The sequence below is a fragment of the Caenorhabditis briggsae genome (assembly GCF_000004555.2).
Source record: "Caenorhabditis briggsae complete genome, chrV, whole genome shotgun sequence".
NCBI lineage: Eukaryota > Metazoa > Nematoda > Chromadorea > Rhabditida > Rhabditidae > Caenorhabditis > Caenorhabditis briggsae.
The window spans coordinates 10,961,814-10,982,492 of NC_013488.2; the positions used below are offsets into that span (position 1 = coordinate 10,961,814).

General features: G+C 39.8%; 6 protein-coding genes across 6 annotated transcripts; 5 read left to right on the forward strand and 1 right to left on the reverse strand.

Annotated features, from left to right (window-relative positions):
* Positions 1–1,229: 1,229 nt before the first annotated feature.
* On the forward strand, positions 1,230–7,222 carry Cbr-nid-1 (the record flags this gene model as incomplete). The annotated part of the gene is made up of 17 exons (XM_045237663.1): positions 1,230–1,337; positions 1,382–1,747; positions 1,844–1,951; positions 1,986–2,184; positions 2,237–2,521; positions 2,572–2,822; positions 2,873–3,185; positions 3,392–3,507; positions 3,552–4,370; positions 4,419–4,542; positions 4,585–4,728; positions 4,826–5,011; positions 5,046–5,142; positions 5,189–5,685; positions 5,733–5,975; positions 6,258–6,948; positions 6,997–7,222. The coding sequence occupies 17 exons, from the start codon at positions 1,230–1,232 to the stop codon at positions 7,220–7,222; spliced, it is 4,773 nt and encodes a 1,590-aa protein (XP_045094031.1).
* A 433-nt stretch (positions 7,223–7,655) lies between these two features.
* Positions 7,656–9,165, forward strand: Cbr-lipl-1 (the record flags this gene model as incomplete). Its single annotated transcript, XM_002636966.1, has 6 exons — positions 7,656–7,748; positions 7,852–7,951; positions 7,996–8,369; positions 8,418–8,672; positions 8,721–8,996; positions 9,046–9,165. 6 exons carry the CDS (start codon positions 7,656–7,658, stop codon positions 9,163–9,165), a joined length of 1,218 nt encoding a protein of 405 aa, XP_002637012.1.
* A 1,692-nt stretch (positions 9,166–10,857) lies between these two features.
* CBG09503 lies at positions 10,858–11,828 on the forward strand (the record flags this gene model as incomplete). Its single annotated transcript, XM_002636965.1, has 4 exons — positions 10,858–10,919; positions 11,007–11,187; positions 11,232–11,591; positions 11,649–11,828. 4 exons carry the CDS (start codon positions 10,858–10,860, stop codon positions 11,826–11,828), a joined length of 783 nt encoding a protein of 260 aa, XP_002637011.1.
* A 317-nt stretch (positions 11,829–12,145) lies between these two features.
* On the forward strand, positions 12,146–15,238 carry Cbr-pqn-67 (the record flags this gene model as incomplete). Its single annotated transcript, XM_002636964.1, has 8 exons — positions 12,146–12,260; positions 12,310–12,443; positions 12,495–12,829; positions 12,874–12,967; positions 13,011–14,184; positions 14,884–14,976; positions 15,043–15,139; positions 15,187–15,238. 8 exons carry the CDS (start codon positions 12,146–12,148, stop codon positions 15,236–15,238), a joined length of 2,094 nt encoding a protein of 697 aa, XP_002637010.1.
* A 1,170-nt stretch (positions 15,239–16,408) lies between these two features.
* On the forward strand, positions 16,409–18,223 carry CBG09501 (the record flags this gene model as incomplete). The annotated part of the gene is made up of 8 exons (XM_002636963.1): positions 16,409–16,462; positions 16,511–16,646; positions 16,923–17,033; positions 17,079–17,176; positions 17,245–17,358; positions 17,415–17,513; positions 17,557–17,853; positions 17,900–18,223. 8 exons carry the CDS (start codon positions 16,409–16,411, stop codon positions 18,221–18,223), a joined length of 1,233 nt encoding a protein of 410 aa, XP_002637009.1.
* A 179-nt stretch (positions 18,224–18,402) lies between these two features.
* CBG09500 lies at positions 18,403–20,438 on the reverse strand (the record flags this gene model as incomplete). Its single annotated transcript, XM_002636962.1, has 7 exons — positions 18,403–18,558; positions 18,607–18,681; positions 18,729–18,890; positions 19,341–19,444; positions 19,547–19,796; positions 19,838–20,236; positions 20,280–20,438. 7 exons carry the CDS (start codon positions 20,436–20,438, stop codon positions 18,403–18,405), a joined length of 1,305 nt encoding a protein of 434 aa, XP_002637008.1.
* Between the last annotated feature and the right edge of the window lie 241 nt (positions 20,439–20,679).

The window sequence follows — 20,679 nt, forward strand, 5'->3', positions numbered from 1 at the left end:
AAATAATATTTTCACAATTTCTAATCGCGTTAATCAACTCTTAACAATCTTCCTACTCATAACATCACTTGTCTTTGTTCCCCATCCAATATCACTATCTTTCTTCTCCTCTTTCGTCTTGCCACGTCTGAACGGTGTCAATCAACAGACACACCCCGATGAGACCCAAACGACACCTGCACCACAGCCGTTCTTCCTTCCTCCTTCCTTCAAACCTTCTCGCATTTCTCGGAAAAAAAGTTAGAAGGGGTCGGTGACCTCGGCGATTGTCTGCTCTCAAAGCGTTCAATTTCTTCGTGGGCACAGATGTGCCGATCATCTCGCATTTCATCGCTCACAGCGGTTTTAGTATCGTTCTTCCCTTCTTCTTCCATTCCGTCCAGCCGGTGTGTGTGTCATCTGAAGAATCGTAAACGTCTTGGTGGTGACCCTTTTCCTCTTCGTTTTTCATTCGTTCCCACTCTTCTCTTTGTGCAACATTGAATCATCATCATCATCATCATCTTATACACCGCCTGTCGGCTGTCTCGACCATCCGTTATTGAAACAGTAGGTGAATATTTTCAAGGCTGAGTTGACCACTAAAAGATAACCAATAACCAACTTTTTTTCTGAATTGGGTCAAGTTGGTTCACTCATCATCACCAAACCGAAACATTTTGATCCTTATGAATGCATGATCATTCCTCATTAATCACACGTTGCAGATTACTGTATTGTCCACAACACTTTAAACTTCGCCTTGTTTACCAATACAAATCGTTTCCAGTCCCATTTTGAGAGGCTTTTTTTTCACTTAAATCTGTCAAAAAACTGTCTTATCGCCGGTATCATCTTCTTTCGTTATCAGTGCATTTCTGAGAGAACTTTGCCTTTTTCTCTGCTCCATCCATAATTTCTTCAATCTCTCATCCCGTTTTTCCCGATTATTCAATCAAACCGAGTTTACCTTTTGACTGGGAACACTATGTGGTTGTTAAATTTTTACTCTAATGTATACAATTTTTCGTTTTTTCATATATGTTGCATAGTGTTGTTTGTTTCGTTTTTTTTCACCCTCTTCCTATACAACCTTGGATAGTAGGAGGACCTATTCGAGTGGAAGATTTCAATGCCCTCTCCACTCAATTACTCCTTACATGTTAATACAACATCATCATATATACAATGTTTTTCTTTCTCGTCATCTGGATTTTGGCACGTGGCAATTTTCCATAATTTCAGGTAACATGAAACACAAAAAAGTGTTGATATTACTATTGCTCTCATTACTATTAGAAACGAGAGGGGATGGCACTCAAGAGTTTTATCCATTCGGACAGCCGGCTGGAGATACTGTAAGAATCTAACAGCTGACATTATATATCTTTTTATATTTTAGAGACTGAAATACTCATTGGATCAAAGTGCGGTTGCTCTGAAGACCCCTCTGATCTTTCTCCAGAAACCCATTGATGAGATCTTCTTGTCCCACAATGGAATCATTGGATTGGGAAAACCAGTGCCCGAGAAAAATGAAATTCTTGCAAAGATTCCGACTCCAGCAATTGCTGTGTTCTATTCTCCGGTTGCCAATGGAAAGATAGATTATAGAGTCACTTCCGATGATCAAGGACTTTTGGCAAAGCTGACTCAGGATGTGAAACAGGCTTTCACAGATGCTGTTGATTTCCATGGACTTCAAGCTGTTGTGATTACATGGAGTGATATTCAAAATGCAGAACAAGATGGACCAGCTAGTTTCCAGGTATGTTGGGGTTTGAAAAAATAATAGAACAATACAATAGTTGTCGGATTCACTACTTTCAGAATATTTTTTTCGTATGTCCATTGTAATTTTCAGATCGCAATCGTTACTGATGGAATATCCACTTATTGCATCAACCACTATGGTGCTCTTCCATGGTCATCTTCAATGGGATACTATGCTCAAACTGGATTTGTTCGTTCGGTTGGGCAAATTCAAACAAATGTGAATTCTGGAGGTCCAGATGTCAAGGAACTTTCTTCGTAAGATCCATCTCAATAATTTGGGTGCAAAAAACGATTTCAGATTGTCAAATAATCAATTCGGTAATTCTTTCATCTTCCGAATTTCTGGAAATTCAATAGAAGACCCAAAGGATGATGGAACAGACGAGTATGACTACAACAATTACGATCAAGAATACGAAGGAGAACAGCGTACGTCCTTTTCTGAAAATTATTTTTTTGGACTAAAATTTTTATATTTCAGCAGCCGATTGTCCAAAAGATAAGTTCGTTGACAATTGTCCAGCTGAATGCAGAACTGTGAGAGATGAGAGAGGATGTGAAAGATGTATCTGTGCAGAGAGACCAAATGCTCCACCAGTGCCACAAGAACCAAGACCAGAGTTGGAGAATACGGTAGACGATGACGATGATGAAGAAGAACAAGTGGATGGTACGAGATATCAGGAACCAACAAGAGAGCAAGAGCAACAACCCCAACCACAACACAATCAGCACCATCAGCAATCAGCAGGACAAACAGCTCAAAGTGAATTTTTTGCTGGAAGAATTAAAATCTTAACATAAACCCGATTTCAGAAATGTCGTGCTCTCAAAGAGATGATAAGAGCTGTCATGCTAATTCTGTCTGTCAAGATTTGGAAGGTGGGTTCTGTTGTACCTGTGACACTGGATACTACGGAAACGGAAAGGAGTGTCTTCCAAAAGGAGAACCACAGAGAATTTCCGGAAGTTTCGAAGGCGTTATTAACAGAATTCCAATTGATAAAACGGAATTGCACACTTTTGCAACATCCACAGATGGAAATGTGCACACGGCAGTTTCGAAGGTATCGGCCAAAATCTGCTTCGTGAAACTGTAACTTCGTTTTTTTTTCAGATACCATCTGATCTCGGTCACCCACTTCTTTTCCTCTACTCAATCGGTGGTGTTATGGGATGGTTGTTTGCTGATGTTCAGTCTCCAAATGTCTACAATGGATTCCAATTGACTGGCGGTCTGTTTAATAGAACCGTTGCAATTCATGTTGGACAAAACAACTATGTGACACTTAAGCAAGAATTTTCGGGAAGAAATATTCATGATTACTTCAAATCTCACTTGTTCGTGTCTGGAACACTTCCAGATATTGCTCCAGGATCTGAAGTGATTTTCCCAGATTATGAGGAGGAGTATGTTAGAGAAAGAAGAGGTGAGTGGTTTGAATTAATAATGAGAACAAAACATTTTCAGACAGAAATAGATATATTGAAGGAATAGGTGATGATTGAAAAAACAGCTTTTGTTTAGTTTCGGCTCAGTTTTTTTCAGTTTTGAGCACTTTATTTTTTTAATTTCTCACTTCCTACAGCACTAGTGAAGCTTAAAACTGTATAAATCGTAATGCTTATTTTTCAGGATACCTCACATCCCGAGCTGCCTTTGATGTCATTATTCGAGACGGTGGAAATACGCAAACATACAGAATGAGTGTTGAGCAACAAATCACTTTTGAAGAATGTCCATTTAAGGAGGTTAGTTAAGTTTGAATGATCCATGGAGCACAATTCGATTATAGTTTGACCGTGACCACTCCATGAAGCTTCATGTGAAAAGAATCAATGTTGTATACAACGCCGACGAAGGCGTAGTTCGTTATGGAGCCAAGAATTTTGCGACTCGCTCAACTAGTCCTGCATCAAACTCAGCCCCATCTGGTGGACACTTTGATCGTCGTCAACATGGTCAATCTCAACTTGCTTCTGAACGCCCAATCGAAATTCCATATAACAATGAGGCTATTAGCAGCGATTCCGTTTGTGCTCCTGGAAGACATCAATGTACTCTTCCGAATATGAAATGTCGTGTTGTTGATCCATCGTACCGTTGCGAATGTGAACCTGGATACCAAGCAACCCATGATGCTTCATCTCATATTGGATGGATCTGTCAGGATTTGGATGAGTGTCAGAGAGGAGATCATAACTGTGACCAACATGCGAAATGTACCAATCGACCAGGAGCCTTCAGTTGTCAGTGTCTTCCAGGATACCAAGGGGACGGAAGATCTTGTATCAGAGAGCAACATGCTGGTCACCACGAACATCATCAACATCAACAACAGAGTCAGCATTCCGGAGTCGGAGCCACTTCCGAGGGACTTTGTACCGCACATAACCAATGTCATCAATGGGGAGAATGTGTGTTCACATCAGAACATCCAACTGGAAGATGTAAGTGTAGAGGATGGTATGTTGGAGATGGAGTCAATCATTGCGGACCACCAGAGGAGAACAAACCAAAACACAATGCCCATATTCCACAAAACAGAGGACAAGCATGTGGAAGTTATGTTTGTGATGTGAATGCTGAATGTATGCCAGAGCCAAGTGGAGGAGTGAGTTTATTAGCATTATAAATGTTTTCTTAAAATGAAGATTTACAGTCGGAGTGTGTATGCAAGGCAGGATTCAGTGGAAATGGAATCACTTGCGAGAGTCTTCTTGAAGACCGACACGCCCATTCTTCTCACAATCGACATGAACAACAACAGCAAACTGGATCTCTCGGTAAGACATTTCACTAGGTTTTCTGATCAAATGCTTCTATAGGAAAAGTGTGTCGCTCTCACGAAGAATGCTCTGAGCACGGAAGTTGCGCGTATCATCACAATCTTGGATACTATCAGTGTGCTTGCACAGAGCCATACGTCGGAAACGGAGTGGATTGCACACTTCCAGGATCTTCTGCTTCAGGTATGTTGCTTAAGCTATCCTCTCCCTATACCCTTATCCCCTGGCTTTTCCCACAATATTCTTTCCCTTTTCTATCACCCAACTCTCCCCCTTTTAGCATCGGACCTTGGTTGTGATGTTACCCGTGATTGCTCTGAATTCGCTGATTGTGTCTATGAAAGATCTTCAACGGGCGCCACATTCCGTTGCGTATGCCAGTCAGGATACACTGGAGATGGAAAATATTGCATGCAATCTCAGCTAGCTATCTCAGCTCTTTCACCTGCTGGTCAGTATCCCTCATGTTTTTCCCCCAAACACGTTCCCATCCCTTTCAGTTCCCCAATTACAAAGTCAACCATCGGTTCAATCAATCGCTTCTTGCGATCCAAACTGTGGAGCGGATGCTCAGTGTGTGTATGATGAACATAACAAGTAAGATATTTCAATAAACTAGAACCACCGCAGGTTAAAAATTCAGACAATATCGCTGTGAATGTTATACTGAATTCGTTGGAGACGGCTTCAACTGTGTTCCATTGGCCAAACCAAACATGGTTCCTGCCGAACCAAAAACATGTGTTGAGTCATCAGATTGTCACAGCAACGGTCATTGTGTCATCGATGAAAATGGTGCTGGAGAATACATCTGCAAATGTCTTCCTGGATTCCGTGGAGACGGTTTCTTAAACTGTCGTGGAGCTGATCAATGCAACCCATCAAATCCAAACGCATGCCATCAAAATGCTCATTGCGCCTACGATGAAGTTCTGACAGCACATGCCTGTAAATGCGTGGACGGGTTCAAGGGAGACGGTGTTAACTGTGTTCCGTATGCTCCTGCCACAAACTGTAATCTTGAACCAAGAATCTGCCACGCAAATGCCCAATGTGTAATGCATCATACTACAGGAGCCTATGAATGTATTTGCAAACCTGGATCTTCTGGAGATGGATACAAATCATGCGATGTTATGGGTAGGAATTCTAATAAAATTTATCCTACACAAATAAGTTCTTTTTAGATACACCAAGATGCACAAACTGCTCCGTCCATGCCTATTGCGCTCAGAACCAAATGACAGGTGCCTATCAGTGCAAATGTAATGCTGGATATAATGGAAATGGATATGTTTGTGTCTCGATGAGCTCTTGTCTTGATGATCGTTCGCTTTGTGATTCGAATGCTGATTGCGTTCCTGGAGAAGGCGGACACTACGTTTGTAACTGTCATTACGGATATCATGGAGATGGAAAAACATGCTCTCGTAAGCTATTTTCAGAAAATAATAATTCAGAAAACAAAAACCATTTCAGCATACTTTTTCTCAATGGAAATCAGGTCAAGATCATCAAGAATCTTTGATCCTGAAATATTGCTCCTTTTCATATTTATCAGGTTCCTAAACTCATTGTGTTTGTCTTTCACTACCTTTGTTGGTATTTCCCTAGCCACATACACCCATCACACCACTTCGTTAGCTCCTTTTTGGGTTTTATCTGGGTTTCTTGGTTTGTGTCAACTTTTCCCACATTTCTGAAATTTTCAGCAGACTCCTCATCTAGAACTGACAAGCTTCTAGTCGCACGTGGAATGGCCATTTTCAAACGCTCAACAAATCCAGACGAGTACGGAAAACAGTTGATTGTGATCCCCCATCATATCCCAGTTGGCATTGATTACGACTGCCAAACCGAGAAAATTGTCTGGAGTGACATGTCTGGACATTCCATTCGCACTGCTTCCATGAACGGAACAGATCACAAATCATTCTTCAGCAAGGAACTCAGCAGTCCAGAAGGTATTGCTGTGGACTGGTCATCGAGAAATGTGTATTATGCCGATTCAATGAACGACGAGATTGGAGTGGCTTCGCTCAATGGTAAATTCAAAAAGTCGTTGGTCACCGAAGGGCTCGTCAATCCTCGTTCTGTTGTTCTCGATCTCTACGGACGTCATCTGTATTATTCTGACTGGCATCGTGAGAATCCATATATCGGAAGAGTCGATATGGATGGAAAGAACAATCGAGTATTCTTGAATGAAGACATCCATCTTCCAAACGGACTCACCATTCTTCCAAAGAGAAGAGAACTCTGCTGGGTGGATGCAGGAAATCACCGTTTGTCGTGTGTCCAGTTCAACGGAGCCAACAGAAGAACTGTGTTCAGCAGCCTTCAATACCCATTCGGATTGACTCATGACCAAGAGCAAAAGTTCTATTGGACCGACTGGAAAGAGTGAGATCATTTCCATCTAATTCTAAAACCAACTGTCCTATTTTTCAGCAACCGAATCCACTCCGTAGGTGTTTATGGAGAGGGATACCGCAGTTTCCAAATCTCTCTTGGTGGTTCCGGAAAGGTCTTCGGAATCCTTGCTGTTCCGAAATCATGCCTTGGACCCAATACTCCTTGCTCTGAGAACAACGGAGGATGCGAACATCTCTGTCTTCCAGGACAAAACGGTGCTGTTTGCGAGTGCCCAGACAATGTCAAAGTGAAGGGATGCTAAAAGGGGTTCAATCTGATCCGACACTGCTAATCTTACCATTATCATTATTATTTATTTTTTTGTACTACGGTGTACGTTCAATTTACTTATAATTCTGCCCCATCCATGAAAACTGTTTTCCAAAAGCAAAAAACTATGACTTCCTTCCGTATTTCGTTCTCCAAACCATGTTCTTTGTGACCCACTTAACAGTTCTCTTCAAACATCATCTTGTAATTTTGCTTAATTTCTGATAAAACTTCACTTTTCCTTATTTGCTTCAGTCTATTCCTCTAGATCAAACTTCAAATTGTGCCGGGAAACAGGAAAAATGGGCGGAGTCGAGGTGCGGGGTGCACAATTCAGGGACAAGAAGATCGTGATAAAAGCATGGTCGGCAACGTGGTTGATAACAGGGAAACCACAAGCTTCATTCAGCTAGACTCTCGGGGCTATGAAGTCGTGGGGTACAGTTCTGTTGGCTGTGCTTGCCACGTCAGCTACAGTTTACAGTCATGATGCTGATCCAGAGATGAAAATGACTACGGTAGGTTTGAAAATAGCTATCTAGATTTTCAAAACATCATTGAAATATTCTATTAGTTTAGTTTGCAATCTATAAACTGAGATCCTTCAGTTCTGAATTTCAGCCCCAAATCATCATGCGGTGGGGATATCCAGCCATGATCTATGATGTTACCACCGAAGATGGCTACATTTTGGAGTTGCACAGAATCCCCTACGGAAAGAGTGAGTCCACATCTTTATACCTCAAAATAACCCAGAATTTTCAGCAAACGTCACATGGCCAAATGGAAAGAAGCCAGTCGTTTTCATGCAACACGGATTGGAATGTGCATCTGATAACTGGGTCGTCAATTTGCCGACTGAATCTGCTGCATTCCTCTTCGCAGATGCTGGATACGATGTCTGGCTCGGAAACTTCCGTGGAAACACCTACAGTATGAAACATAAAAACTTGAAACCATCGCATTCTGCATTCTGGGATTGGTCATGGGATGAGATGCAAGAGTACGATTTGCCAGCTATGATTGAAAAGGCTCTGGAAGTCACTGGACAGGATAGTTTGTATTACATGGGACACTCACAAGGAACGCTCACCATGTTCAGTAGGCTTTCTAACGATAAAGTTGGATGGGGAAATAAGGTATTGTTTTTCGTATGTGGTAATTTGTTCAATTTTCGTAAATTTCAGATCAAGAAATTCTTCGCTCTGGCACCAGTTGGATCTGTTAAGCACATCAAGGGAGCTCTAAAATTCTTCGCTGAGTACTTTGCACCAGAATTCGATGGATGGTTCGATGTATTCGGATCAGGAGAGTTCCTTCCAAATAACTGGATCATGAAACTTGTCTCTCAATCCGTCTGTGCTGGACTTAAAGTGGAAGCTGATGTTTGTGATGACGTCATGTTCCTCATTGCTGGACCAGAATCGAACCAAGTTAACGCTGTAAGAGAACTTCCAGCCAGATGTCATAAGATTTCATTTCATTTTCAGACTCGTGTCCCAATCTATGTTGCTCATACTCCAGCTGGCACCTCCACCCAAAATATCGTCCACTGGATTCAAATGGTCCGTCATGGAGGTACTCCATACTATGATTATGGAGAGAAGGGAAACAAGAAACATTATGGTCAAGGAAATGTTCCATCCTATGACTTCACCAATGTGAATCGACCAGTCTATTTGTATTGGGGAGATTCGGATTGGCTTGCCGACCCAACTGACGTTACTGACTTCTTGTTGACCCATTTGAACCCAGCAACAATTGTGGTAAGTTTTGAATTACGTTATTTTTAGTCTTCATTGATTCCTTTTTCAGCAAAACAACAAGTTGACTGATTATAATCATTTGGATTTCATTTGGGGACTCAGAGCTCCAAAGGATATTTACGAACCGATCATTGAGATCATCCGAAAAGATGTTATCAATGGATCCTGAATAATTTTTTTGTATAATTGTTTCTTTTTGCTGCCATCATGCCAGAAATGTGTCACTGAAAATTCATTTTTTGTGTAAATAATAAATTATTGTTTACTTCTTTAAAACATTCTTCATTTTTTCGAATTGAAATATATTTCGAAATCCCAGATACGAATTTTTTAGAGAAGCAGCTAATGATGCTGTATTATTTTATGACTGCTTGAGTACTCAGCAAACTTCATGATCTTTGTGTGACTCTGACGACTTTTCTTGTTTTAATTGGTTGTAACAGGGTGTCATGGATGATGAAAGTGATAAGGAATCACACGGTTAACACATTGCAACCATCCGAAAAGAAGTTCAGGAACTTTCCGTTTTTCAGTAGTTGGAAAATGAAGGGAGGTGTTGGAGAAGCTACATAAGATGTGACTTTGTGTTGTATTCGAAACATAAATGAGGGCTTTAAAGAAGTAGGATCTTTTCGCACAAATGGGAAAGGTTGTGTTGGTTGCTCAGTTTCAAGAAAAAAACTTGAGCATAGTCTTCTCCAATGCCGCTCAAAAAAAAGTTCATCGTTTGAATAAATGAAGACAACGATAGATTTTGAAATTTCAAGAATTTTGAAATTTCAGAAATTTTTCAAATCTTTTAGATATGTTTTCAAACGACACTCCGTTCTTGGTGGAAGCTTGGTGAAAGCTTCTTGGTGAAAGCTCGAGACAAAACGGGCTGGGTCTTGAAAATTCTGAGAAAAAAACCCGACTCGGCCCGTTACAAGTATGAAAGTTTGTGAAAAGCCAAGCGTAGGAACAAGGCTTATATACCGATTCGGTTATTTCTTAACTGTAGTTTGACTACAAGCAATTCAATATCGAAGACAACAAGGTAGTATTCTTATGTGTATCTTGTTATCGAAAGTTGGAAATGTTACATTTCAACTACCGTATTTCCTCTAATAGAACCTCACCTCTATTTGAAGCCCACCTCCAATAGAAGCCCACCCTGTGACGTGCTTAAAAACATAGAAGCGCATCCTATAACAGAAGTACGGACAGTTCAGTTAGTGCAGTTTGAACAGTTCAGTTCGCCTATTCGGTTATTGTAGACATTTTCTCTCTATTTTAAAAAATTTCTGGCAATTTCAGTTTTTGGTAATCTCCTAAAAAGGAGGTAGAGAAAAAAAAGCCCATGGGCTTCAATTAGAGGAAATACGGTATTTTATTCTAACCAAATCATTATAGATTCAATTTTTTGAAGTTTCATTTTTCGGAAAAAAAGTTGTTTTGCCCTCGCAAAGAGTATCTTTTTTTGCCCGCAATTGTTATCACTGATAAACCAACAGAATAATCATAGTTTCAGAAAATTAGAAATTCATATTTTGTAGACTTCATTTTCAATGTATACTCCGTAAACAATCTAATAGAAAGTTCTGAATCAGAGCTGGGACTTTGCATTTATATATTGTTCTGTTTTTACGAACTTTTACAGATTTTGAACCCGTAAATTTTACGCCCAGTCCTGTTCTCAATGCGCAAGAGAAGACTACATTCTAGCCGACCAAAAAGAGATGGGAATAGTGTAGTGACGTTATCATTGAGAGATTGTGGCCGTATTTATATGTTCTTTCAATGTTCGCCAAGTTTCGTTTTTGAAGTCATTCTCGAATCTTTTTTATAAAAAACCTATTTATTTTAAACATGTTTCAGAAAAATGTCGAACAAGTGCCACCGATTTGAAGGGAAAGTAGCAATCGTGACTGCGGCTACAAAAGGGTAGGTATTATCAGCTTATTGATTATTTGAAACAGAAACGAAAATTACAAAAAAACAAATATCTATGACAGAAGATTGAATTTTTAGAATCGGTCTCGCCATTGCTGAAAGACTTTTGGCTGAAGGAGCATCAGTTGTTATTGGAAGTAGAAATCAGAAAAATGTAGATGAAGCAATTGAGTATCTGAAGAAAAAAGGATTGACAAAAGTAGCTGGAATTGCTGGACACATTGCAAGTACCGACGATCAACAGAAACTCGTTGATTTCGTTAGTTTTCTTTCTGTCGTCAAAATTCCAAAGTAACATTTTAGACTCTTCAAAAGTTCGGCAAGATCAATGTTCTTGTGAACAACCATGGTATCAACCCAGCATTTGGTCACATTCTGGAAGTCTCTGATCAAGTTTGGGACAAGTTATTTGAAGTGAATGTGAAAGCTGGATTCCAAATGACAAAACTAGTTGCTCCACATATTGCGAAAGAAGGAGGTGGCGCGATTGTCTTCAATTCATCGTATTCTGCATACAAGAGTCCACCAGGAATCGCTGCTTACGGTATCACCAAGACAGCTTTAGTTGGTCTCACCAGAGCATTGGCAATGGGATTGGCGAAGGATAATATCCGAGTTAATGGAATTGCTCCTGGAGTTATCAAGACCAAAATGAGTGAAGTGGTAGGATTTTTATTTTTATTTCCTAGTCTCAATTTTGAAAAATATAATGTTTCTCAGCTTTGGAACGGAGGCGAGGAATCTGAAAAGGATCTGACTGATGCTCAAGAGATTGCTCTTGGCAGACTTGGAGTTCCAGAAGATTGCGCTGGAACTGTTGCATACTTGGCATCAGAAGACTCTTCATATATCACTGGAGAAATGATTATCATTGCTGGAGGCGTTCAGGCACGTCTTTAATTCCCTGATCTTCCGTTCCCTATATGACTACTTTTTCTGCGTATCACTTCTTAATAAATCAGCTTTCTGAGTTGTTTCGATTGTTTGCTCATAAACCCCGAAATTCATAACACCTAGTGATGGTTTCCACTAGATTTCCGGTGTGAATCTACCGAAATAATCGGAAATCGAATGAAAAAGGAGGAGGCGCCAAACGATTTGACACTATTTGCTCTGACCGGCGGCGCCCAAATCCGCCTCGGCCTGACATTTGCACTCCAGGTGGACACTGATCGAATAAGAAAGTCTGCAGCCATTCATTCATTTGATGTGCCCAGATGAAACGAATCTTTCTATGTTGGCTTACCATCGCCACAACTCTTCAATTTGTCTCTGCCAAACGATTTATGAAGATGTTCGCAGATGCTGGAATTGGAATTCATTGTCCTTCTGGTAACGTTTTCTCTACTCCGGAGCAATCAGTTATTTTTTAACTTTTTAGGGAATAAAGTGTATATTCATCCGATCAGTGGAGACCTTCAGTTATGCAAACAACAACTCGGAGTCTATAACGAGACAAGTTGTCCAGGTGGAACAGCTTGTGAGAGATTTCCAATATTAATTCCTGGTTTTCAAGTGAGTTCTTGTCATTTTTGAGTATATCCCAAAATTGTTTTGCGTTTCTAGGATTACTGTTGTTGGTCCGAAATAAATCCAGAATCTGAATCTTCAACAGAACTGGAAATCGTACCTCCTCCAATGTCAAAATTGAAACCTGGAGTTACCGTTGAACCGATAGATGAAGAAGAAAAAGTGTTCCCAATCGACGAAGAGGAGGAAGAAGATTTGAAAATAGAACAAAAGAAATCAGCGAGAAAGAAAATCAGTGAAGAGGAGGAAGAGGAAGAGGATATTGAATGGGAGTTCGAGACAACCACCGTGAAACCAAGAAAAACAAAAAGTAGGAAGGTTCCAGTAATCACTACAACAGAACCACCAATTATGGAAACAACAACTGTGAAGTGAGTAAGGATTCGTGATCGTTTTCTAATTCAAACTTATTCAGAATTGGTCCATCATCTCGTCGTCCACAGTGTAACGATCCGAATAAAACTGTTCTAATCGATTATGGTAATCGATTAAGAGATTGTTATTTCACAGTAAGCTTTGTATGTTGTTCCTGAGCAATTCTGCAATTTGCAGCAATGTCTTCGAGGTTTCAAATGCGAATTCAATAGAGAAATTCGAAGATTCATCTGCTGTGGAAATGAAGTTGATGTGCCTCCAGCTGGATTACCACCTATTCCAGAACCTTCCCCGGTTATAAAAAGACGACCGTTCCGACCGAATCGCCCTTATAATGATGGAGAAGAAGATGAGGGAAACGTGGATGGGGAGAATCGAGGACCGAGAAATCCTATCGTTCCATTCAATCAAGGTGGTCAATTTCAAGGTCCTATTGGTCCTCCAAAAGTGGAACCAATGATTGAAAATAATATAGATTCGACTGCAATTCCACATCCAAATAAGAAAAGTAAATATGATGAAGATGATGATTATGAAGATGGAGATGGTAATGGACATGGAGGATGTGGAGGGAATGGGTGCACTTATGGAAGAGGAAGAGGTGGAAATCAGAATTCACGAGGAGGATGTGAATTAAATTGTAGAAGGAATGGAGGAAACAATGAAGGATGTGGAATGAGCTGCAGAAGAGAAAACGGAAATAATGGGAATCGAGGAGGGAACAGTCGAGAATGTGGGAACGGAGGATGTCCGTGGAATGGAAACAATGGAGATGGGAAGCGCCCGAGACGACCGAGACCAGATACTGATTATGAAGAAAATGAGAATGGATGTGAAGCTGATTTAAGTGGAATGAATGGAGGAAGGAATGGTAATAACAATGGACCTGTTCCACCAATTCCTGAGCCAAAGCCCTTGTGTAAAGGACTGCAATTTAAGAAATCTGGTAATGGAAATGGTAATGGAAATGGAATTGGAAACAGTAATAGTAGCAACAATAGGAATAATGGACCACCTCCAAGGAACAATGGAAATGGGAATGGGAATTCAAATGTAAATGGAAATGGAAATGGAGGAGATAGACCAATGAAACCAACACAAGCATCAGGATCTGGATCGAATCGAAGAAATGGTCCTCCTAGAAATGGAGGAAATTCTGGAAATGGTAATTCAATGAATAGGAGTGGAGGGAATGGTAGAAGAAACAACAACAGCGGGAACAACAACAACAATAATGGAGGAGATAGTAATTACGGAGGAGGCGGGGACAACTGTGATTTTGAAAATCGTTGTGGATTTGGGAACGGAAACGGACATGGAAACGATAATCAGAGATTTAGCAGTAGAAAACGTGAGTGATTTTTTGATATACACTACCAGTCAATGAAATATCAGGAATGGCGCTCGCTGTCAAGTTACCGATCACTTCTAAAAATTTTGAAAGTTGTACAACAGACCTGAATTAAAAACTTTGCATCCATAGAAACTATGGAAACTTTCTAGTTTTACAGATGTTTTTGTGTCTTTCAGAAATCGGCAAAAAAATTCTGTGTATCTAAAGTTTTCCACCTATTTCTGTTCTACACCCTCCAAAGTTTTTAAAGTGATTGGAAACTCGACAGCCAAGCTATAGGCTCCTGAAAATGGTAAAATGACCAATCGTCGGCTGAAAAATACGCTGTTGTATATCGTATGGACCGGTACTGTATGTTGTCAAAACTTCAAAAATAGTCTGAAGAAAAATGTCCTTTGTAATCATCTCGATCAGAAAAACACCACTCCAAATTCTCCCACTATAGAAGAGAAAATGTAATTCTTACAAGTGTTTCCTCTTGATGTCTTATTCTTTATGTTATATATGCTTTCTTGTTCTAATTATTAGCACCTCTTTCTCTAATAGAACGCCCCCATTCTGTCAACTTTGAGCCAATTTATCGGATTTCCAGTGAAAGATATCAACAAGTGGTCAACTAACAAAATTCTTATGATATGTACCATTCGAGTGTTTACCGTATCCTCTTCACCGTTTTCGAACTATTTCAATTTTCAGAGCCTCCTCCAAAACCATCCTCTAGTAACAATAATGGCGACAGAAAGGTACCACGTTCCGTTCCATTCTTTCCTTCTTCTCAGTCTTCTCCTAGTGAGTGTGAATTCTTTGCACAGCTCAAATTATAAAATTAATTGTCTAACATAAGAACTTTTTCAGCGTCCATCTGTCCCGAAGGAGCAGAATATGTAGATGGGTTCACCGCTCCAAAATGTCTACCTCCAGCAATAGATTCGTGTCCGATGAGTCATAAGAAGTAAGTGTATTCGTTCGTTACTTTCTGGTAAATGCATGCATTTTCAGATGCCGTTACTCATCACGATTCGGTCATCATGTTTGCTGTAATTCCCAGTGAATCAGAATATCCACACACTACATCTTCAACATTCCCCACCAATCAGAGTTCTATTATAATTTATTTTGTCTTGTGAAAATCATAATATTGTCGTTTCAATCAAAGTGTTCCTCTTGATAAAATGGTCTAATTAAGTTTGCTTCCCGTTGTTTCAATTTGTTCCTTTCTCTCTTTTTTTCACGATTCAAACGCATTAGAGGAATCCATTAGTGGGCGAAGAATCCTCCCTTCTTTGAGAACATCTTCAGTCACTAATCTCTCTGTTCTTCACTTAATCTCTCAATATTTCTAGTTTGATTGAGAAGAATCGATCTTGAATATTTTCAACAGTTTCGAGATGTCTTGATCCGCCACAAGATTTTTTGTTTCTTTTTAAAATTTTCTTTTCAAAAAAACCGTGGAGTTCTGCATGGTTTTACCTAAAGTTTCTATTCAGAAAACCGAGAAAACTATGTTACACAAAAATAATGAGATTCCTGATTCCTGATCGCTTAGGCAACCCTCTTCTGAATAAATAGTGTAACGGTTTCATCTTTTTGAAAAATCAGAAAGCTTACCACATTTTGAAAAAAATTGGGATACGTACAACGATCAAAAAGTCACGGATATCATAGCTGCTAAATCTTTTCTTGGAATAGAATAAAAGAAAAACCGATTCTTTTCCTCCTTTTATTGAGGTCACATCGCTGTCTAAGTCTTTTTGATTCCAGTGGTATGTCTCCATTCTTTTGAAGCATCACACGCTTAGTTCTTCCACGAAATCTCGACGCCTTTTGCCTCCTCGGATATATTCGCAACGTTTCAAGCTTTTCCTCACTTTCTATTTCCCACTTTCTCCCTCTATCAACTATCGCTTTTTTCAATTTTTGCCATTGACCGTGAGAGGACAAGATTGGCAATCTACGGTTGCCAACCACAGTCTCTCTGCCAAACATCGGTCTTCCTTCTTTTTCTCTCTCTATCCGTCCCTCTCTATTCCTTTTTTCTCAAAAACCGCTTCGAAGCCTTTTTGTGATGGTAGGGAGGGGGGAGATGTATAAGCCGTGCTTGCCTCATCCCTCGTTTCACTTTCCACCCACACTTCACCCAACCACTTTCTTACCACAGTCCTTTTTTGCCACTTTTCTTCACCTCAAGTTTTTTTTGTTTCATTAATCCGCATTACAGGCGATGAACCTACTACAGGTCCTCTTATCCTCATTATTGTTTATGGTAGAATGTCAAGTGAGCAAAGTATTCTTAAATTTCTTCTCATCATGAAAAAGCTTCTAGGTTGCTCCAATTGTTCATCCAGCTTTATTAGAAGGTCCACAAAACGAAGTAGTTCCGTCTCTGATATTTCCTTCCAACCGAGTAGGCTCCAAAAACCGACTGAGCACTCGAGTATTTCGAGATGCCTCCTCACAAGGTGGGTTTCTCTGAAACGGACAAATTATAAAAGAATATAATCTACCTAATAATCCCATTTATGATCTAATAAAGTTACCCATTACCATAAGTGCGGTAGATACTTGATGACCGCCCTCTGATCGTCAAAACAAGCTGTGTTAATGCAAAAGTAATAACTCTCCCAATGTTTCTATCAATATATTATAGTATATTTTTAGATGACGATCTACCAAAACCTGTAGGATTTATTAGTCATAGTTAAAGTTATCACTTTGCTAAGTAGAATTAATTTCAGGTTATAAAGGTCTAGTCGACAGTCCTAGGCTATTCCGTGCATCTGGAAGATTCCATAAACGAGTACAGTCTGCAACGACTCACGATATCCAGAATGTTCCATTGCCTCAAGGTGAGAAAATCGGATCCATCAAATTATTCAAATTTTACCTTTCAGATACACTTCAAATCGTTTCGTATAAGTACGATGCCGAGAAACATAACGAAAAGAAAATGTCAGACAATGATATCATAACAAACGAAGAAGCAGAAGACGTGAGTGATAGATATGAAAAGATTAATGATGATCCATTTAACTTTCGATTTTTATCGTTCTGTTCCAGCATGCGCGTGGCATTGAGAGAACGACGATGTCGGTGAAACCAAGAGAAGATGAAACGGATAAAACTGTTCCAATGACTACCACAACTCCTATGCCAGAGCATAATTCCATTAATGTAAGCTTTTGGTTTACTTTTTCGTGTTTCAAAACTTAAAAACAACTTTTTTGCAGGAAATCAAGGAAAACAGCATCACACCAGCTCGATCGAAAACTTTCTTCCAAACCGTCACTACGAACGGATCAGCTGCTCCACTCATTCCAAATCCTCAGGTACAACTTTTCCCCTTTCAAAAAACGAATTTCATATTTTCAGCTACCTCCACAACCTCAGCCACCATTCGTATTCACTCCACAACCACCAATTTCTCCTCCAAAGTTCACAATGCCTTCTTTAGTTCCTCAAACAATTCAGCAACTTCCTTCTTCTCTTCCTCAGCAAGGAATACATCCTCAACAGCCTCCACCAGCATTCCCTGGTAATCAGATGGGAATCAATCCAGTCGGGGTGCCTCATCAGCCATCAAATGCTCTTGTGGCAGGTGTTCCGAACTTTAATCAACCCCAACAACCAGTTACTCTCACTCCGCTAGGAACCAATCCAACTCCAGCTGTGAGTGATTCTGACTTTTAATCTTACAACCCTGCTCATACTTCAGATCGGAGGCATTCAACAACCAAACCAAGTGAATCCAGGAGGTCTGCCTCAACAACCGCAATCAGCTCTATCTCCCAATCGAAATGAAGAAAAACATGATACTCACGAACAACTCGGATGCGGTTGGGATTGGCTAACCAACTCTTGTAAAGACGTATTCGCATTGAATTGGTGCGGAAAGTGCCATGACTTTGGAAATATTTTCCTGCATGACTGTAAATGTATCGCCCCATTGATTCCACTTCCAACCACAGTACGCCCATCTCCTCCTCCACCTCCACCACCTGCTCCTCAAAGACATCCATTGTTCTTTTGGTTAATTTGAATTATCAAAGTGTACTCTTACTAACAACTAATGTGATATTAGACTCGATCTCTCCTCTGGTTTTGTAATTCTCTCTTCCCATGTTTTATTTCTTTGGAACTCTGGAATGTTTTTTTGAAAACAAAAAAATAATCAAAATAAATTGTATTTATTAATTTTCAAACTTTAATAATTTAATTTTAAACTGAAGTCTCTGCTTCCTTGTGATTTTTTGTCAAATCTCTGCTATACAGATGCCAACGTTCCAAGTCTTCCAAAAGATGTTCTGCTTTTTCAGTTAAAATTTCTCTGTACTCCTCCACATGCTCATTGTCAGACGAGTAGGAGAGTTTCGCCTATAAAAAATTTCACTCATTTTTTGAAATTTTAATAACAAAAATCACCTGTGCGATTGGACCGTACATCGGCATCATGATAAGACCGCCAGTAACGAAGTAGTGTCGGTAAGAGTCTTTCAACTGAAAAACAGAAATAGACTCTTATTGTGATAGACAGAAAAGTTCACCTGATCAATGGTATAAGGGGCTTCTTGGTCTCCAAGAGCCTCAAGGAAATACTCGTAGAATTGATCTACCATTCTCTCCCAATGAGTCTGTCGATCATTTCCAGAAAGGGTTGAGAGGAATAGTCGAACAAGATCCTCAGCTGGATTTCCCATGTGAATGAGCTGAAAATATCGTTTTGGTTTATATCGCAACTATGTAGACTTTAAAATCTATATTAGAAGGGCCCTTCCATCTAATGTCCCGAAGTATTTTGGGAGGGCCCTTCTATAACAGGTGCTCTTCAGTTAGAGGTCGTCTATTTTTTCGGTCTTTTCAAAAAATTTTTCATCAAAGAAATCATGAAAAATATCTTTTAAAATCTACGAGTTTCACCAAAATTACATTTTTTCAGAAAAAAAAGAGTATTTCAGCAAATGTTTGCGAAATTGGTGCGCTTCTGGAATATTTTTCCTTGAAAAAGTACTGAAATTTTTTATTTTAAACGACACCTTTTAAGGAGATCTTTCTATTCGGAGGGCCCTACTGTTGGAGAGGCCCTTCTATTAAAGAGCCCTTCTAATACAAGTTTTATTTGTTATATGGCCCTCCAACGAAAATCTGGCGGTACTAACCTGGTAGTCAATCACTTTGCTGACTGAAAACTTTCCATCATCTTCTTTCCACAATATGTTTGCAGCCCACAGGTCACCATGTACCAGGACGTTGCGTTCAATACCTAAAAAATCAAACTTGCTCTTATCTTTTCATCACTAGGAGAAAATGAACAACAAAATCGGCAAGACTCTACTCATTGAACTTCGGTGCTATCAAAACTTACCAACGTATTTGTTGAGGTTACAGGCAAGCTCGAAGTTAACAACTTCCGTTCCAAAAACCTCGATTGCATCTGCTCCTTTGGTCAATCTTTCTCTGTTGATATCCCGAGTTTGTTCGTAAATATTTTTCATTCCACCATCATTCATCATTGACCCCATCAATTGCTTGAAATCAAATCCAGCAATGCTTTGTCTCTCTTCATCAGTCAATTTGAGACTTTCCGCTTGAAGAGTTGCCAAAGATCTCAATACCTAAAATCATAAATTATTAAGACAACTCAAATAACTCTTACTGGGTGCAATTCGTGTGGTTTAGCATTTGCATACAAGTGTCGGATCGTCACATCACTGACAAACTCCATTCCAATGAATCCTTTTGTCTTATTGTTGGCATCAAACTTCTTCGAGAAATAGATCTTCGGGCTTAGCAAAACATCATTCTTGTTCCATTTCTCGGTGATTTTGTACAGGTTCACTTCACGATTATGCAATTGCTGAGCCTCGTTCTCAAACATTGCCCATAGGCCTGCTTCCTGTTCCGGACTTAAAGCATTTGGATTCGTTGATCTCATTTTCTCGACGAGTCCATGAACATGCATACAAGATGTGATTTTTAAAACAAACTTGGTTGGAAGATGATCATCGGTGACTGTCCAATCAGGTTCAACAAGAATCACGCGACTCATGAATCCCTGAAAACTACGATAATCATTCAAATCTAATAAATTCACTCACATTTCCATCTCCAACCACAGTATACTTGGTGTTCTCTCCAAGTCTTGCTTTCGTATTCATCTGCTCCCCAATCACTTCTTGAACATCTTCCAACACAACATGCGTGTTGAACAGTCCATCACCGTTGTCAAGAATCGTAGTCTTCTTCTCTTCGGACATTTTCTCCGTCGATCAGATCACAACTGAATCAGCAACAAGGCGGTTGATTATATATTGCAAACACTGTGGTTTCTGCCGCTCCTTCCCTTATCAGTGCACAAAAAAAATCACCGTGACTCTCTAGGATCTGAAGAACAAAAACGAGAGAGTTTGTGAGAAAAAGAGGTAAAAATTTACATCACGAGGGAGGCTCAAATTTATGGATCTACAAAAATTGTTCTTGATTTTATGGCTTTGTGAT